This window comes from Pteropus alecto, unplaced genomic scaffold, assembly GCF_000325575.1.
Source record: "Pteropus alecto unplaced genomic scaffold, ASM32557v1 scaffold249, whole genome shotgun sequence".
In the NCBI taxonomy this organism is placed as follows: domain Eukaryota; kingdom Metazoa; phylum Chordata; class Mammalia; order Chiroptera; family Pteropodidae; genus Pteropus; species Pteropus alecto.
In genome coordinates this window covers 421,475-424,882 of record NW_006443132.1, presented here as the reverse complement: position 1 = coordinate 424,882, position 3,408 = coordinate 421,475, and the positions used below count along the sequence as shown (strand labels likewise).

The 3,408-nt window shown below is 51.0% G+C and overlaps 1 protein-coding gene across 1 annotated transcript in view; it reads left to right on the top strand.

Annotated features, from left to right (window-relative positions):
- Window positions 1-3,408, top strand: part of FGD1 (FYVE, RhoGEF and PH domain containing 1) — a 40,976-nt gene that overhangs the window by 16,324 nt on the left and 21,244 nt on the right. Inside the window, exons 3-5 of the mRNA XM_015598388.1 lie at window positions 1,806-1,979; window positions 2,285-2,462; window positions 2,589-3,027. Coding sequence (XP_015453874.1) covers window positions 2,311-2,462; window positions 2,589-3,027 — 591 coding nt within the window. The 5' untranslated portion in view covers window positions 1,806-1,979; window positions 2,285-2,310. The remainder of the gene's footprint in view (window positions 1-1,805; window positions 1,980-2,284; window positions 2,463-2,588; window positions 3,028-3,408) is intronic.

Here is a 3,408-nt window from a genome sequence, read left to right as displayed (position 1 = left end):
AGAGAGAGAGAGAGAGAGAGAGAGAGAGAGAGAGAGAGTGTGTGTGTGTGTGTGTGTCTGAGCCCCTAAGACCAAGAGACACCATGGACATGCTTATTTCATGTGTGTGACCTAATAAATTATGCCATGTGCCTGTGATTGTGTCTCTTTGTTCCTGGGTACATGGTAGTGTGTGACTTTGTGCTGTTTTGCCATTGTATGACGTTGTGTCTGACATGGGATAATGACTGTGTATGGCTATAGTCTTTGTGACTGTGTAAACTGTTCACAGGTATGTGAACCTGCAATATCATATTATGGTGTGTATAATAATCTGTGGCCCTGCAATCATGAGACACAGTATAAATGGCACTACATCTTTGTGACTCAGTAGAACCACGTTTGAGGAGTATATAAGCGGGTATATGATGATAAGTGGCTGGGTGATTGTTGTATGAGAGGCTTTTGAGGAATGGTAGGCTTGCCATTGTTTGACTGTGTCTTTGACTTTACATGACTATGTTTGCTAGTGTGTATGATACTGGAAGGCTGCGTAATAATATGTGAGGTTGTGACTATGAGTCTTTGTGACTACTTATGACCAGGCTTTCAGGAGCACAATGGCTTGTGATTGTACATTTGAATTTGTGTGGCTCTGCAATTGTGTGAAATAGTATAAATGACACTATAGGTCTCTGAGTGGGCCCATTTGTAACTGGTCATGTGTGAGACTATGTAACACAGGGTAACAGACTCTCTGTGGCTGTGAGAGGCCATGTAGCTGTGGCACAGCAAAACTGACACCACGTGTGAATGGGAGCTCTTGACTGCCACTCGTTCTCTTGTCTTTATACCTTTTTGCCTGCATCCTTCCCTACACAATGGCCTTTCGTGGATCCCTTCTACTCCCTAGATGGTCTCCCAGCTCCTCAGCCTGCCATCCAGGCCTCTCCCTCTCTGCTCTGGCCCCACTGACTTCTCTACATCTGAGACCCCTACCACCTCCACCATAGCTCCCTGCCCAGCCAGGCCCACCTGAGCCCCACACTTCTTTTCTCAGGACATGTCATCCCTGGGGGGATTCCATCACTGTCAGCCAGACCAAATCTTCTCTCCCAAGTGTGACCATCATCTCCCCCAGGGCTAAAGACAGAGGTGGTTTAGGGAGCCCATAGCGAGGCAAGAGGGGCAGTGCAAAAAGGCCTCACTTTTTCTGAATTTGTTGCTTGCTGTCTTAAAGCTGTTATCTATGACCTGAACACTGAATGCTGTGTGTGTGTGTGTGTGAGAGAGAGGGCGGGGGGAGGGGAGAATACAGATTAGTGAGAAGCCGGGATTTTAAGAAGCAAAACTTTTTTGCTCATGAAATATAATTTTATCATTTGTCAGCACACTCAGCTATATAAAATTCTAGACAAGGAAGTTCACATATCCTCAGGACCTTAAGAAAAAGGGTGGAGAATGGTTTAAGCTCAGCATACCCACTTTGGATATATAAACAAGGGCTGCAAACACAAACTATAGGGTGCTCACACCCACCTCTGCCTGGTTAAACTCCGAAGTAAATAGTGCCTGCTTGACATACAAGGGATTGATGTATTGATCACAAAGAACTCTTGTCTATTGATAAAAAAAAAAAAAAAACAGCCGGCCACAGTGCCGGCCTGGCTCTTCATTTGAGGGCTGGGATAGGGGCTTCCCAGAAAAGCAGTGTGGCCAGGAAAGGGGCTCAGGGTAACCCAACACCCCAGATAAGTCTTGCTACTCTCCAGTCCCCTTCACAGTAACAATAGTCACTTCACACCCAGTTTTTTCTCTTTCTGCAGGGCTACACCAGGGAAATCGGATCCTGGTTAAAAGTTTATCTCTTGACCCTGGCCAGAGCCTTGAGCCCCATCCAGAAGGTCCGCAGAGGCTTCGCTCAGACCCCGGTCCCCCTACTGAAAACCCTAGCCAGCGTCCTTCACCACTGAAACGGGCACCGGGCCCAAAGCCCCAGGGTAAGTGGTTCCAAAGAGGGGCAGAGAAATGGCCCAGGAGATGGGACAGAGGAAAGGAAAGGTGGCCAATGGCAGAGGAGAGGACATGTTAGAAGAACAGAAAGCACCATGGTCTAGGGGCAGAGGACTATGGCCTAGGGCTAATGTGTGCATACTACTGTCTTGCCTCAGGCCTGCTCTCTGCCTACCTCCTGCAGAGGTGCAGACTGAGGGTTTGTGGAGGGGCTTGTGGCCAGGCCATGATAGCCACATCCAAACCCAGCTCATTAGGATCTCCCCTCTCTCTTCCCTGTCCATCTCTCCAGTCCCCCCAAAGCCCAGTTACCTGCAGATGCCCCGGATGCCCCCTCCACCTGAGCCCATCCCCCCTCCACCATCACGACCGCTGCCTGCAGACCCCCGAGTGGCCAAGGGCCTGGCCCCCAGGGCAGAGGCCAGCCCCAGTTCGGCAGCAGTATCCTCACTGATTGAGAAATTTGAAAGGTGAGTTTGATCCCTGGGGGACCCTGTCGGGGTGAGGGTGGGCTCAGGACAGGAAAGACAATTATAAGACAGGCTTCTCAGTCAAACTCACACCCTTCCTCCATATGTGTCCACCACCCACCTCAGAGAGCCTGTGATTGTCGCCTTGGATAGGCCAGTCCCTGGCCCCAGCCCAGGTCCCACAGAGCCAGCCATGTTGCCACAACCACCCGTGCAGCCACCAGTGCCCCAGCTCCCTGAGGGCGAGGCCTCCCGCTGCCTGTTCCTGCTGGCTCCTGGGCCCCGGGACGGTGAGAAGGTGCCCAACCGGGACAGCGGCATTGACAGCATCAGCTCACCATCCAACAGTGAGGAAACCTGCTTCGTCAGTGATGACGGGCCCCCCAGCCACAGCCTCTGCCCCGGGCCCTCTGCCCTGGCTAGTGTCCCTGTTGCTTTGGCTGACCCCCACCGGCCCAGCTCCCAGGAGGTTGATAGTGACCTGGAGGAGGAGGACGACGAGGAGGATGACGAGAAGGACAGAGAAATCCCAGTGCCCCCGATGGAGAGACAGGAGTCTGTGGAGGTACTAACCCATGTTCACTAAGTGACAGGACCGTGTGGAGAAATCAGGAGCCTGGCTGTTCTGCTTGGTTCTTCCCCTTTCTCGGTATTTTTGGAAATAGCATGTTTCTACTCTGGATGTTGGGCTTCCTTGGTCCACTGGTACTAAATATGAGTAGCAAACCCCTGTCCACATCCCATCATTGTGACTACCAAAATCACCATGCATAGTTACAAATGCCCACTTGGGAAGTTGTTCTACACTCACCAAAGAACCACTAGATGGACCTCAGTTTTTCCATCTTGAAGATGGGCATCCTGCTTGGGGATCTTTAAAGTCCTATTCTAGCTGGAAAATCCTATGACTCAGTAGCTATGTGACATTGGGCAAGTCCGATCTTAC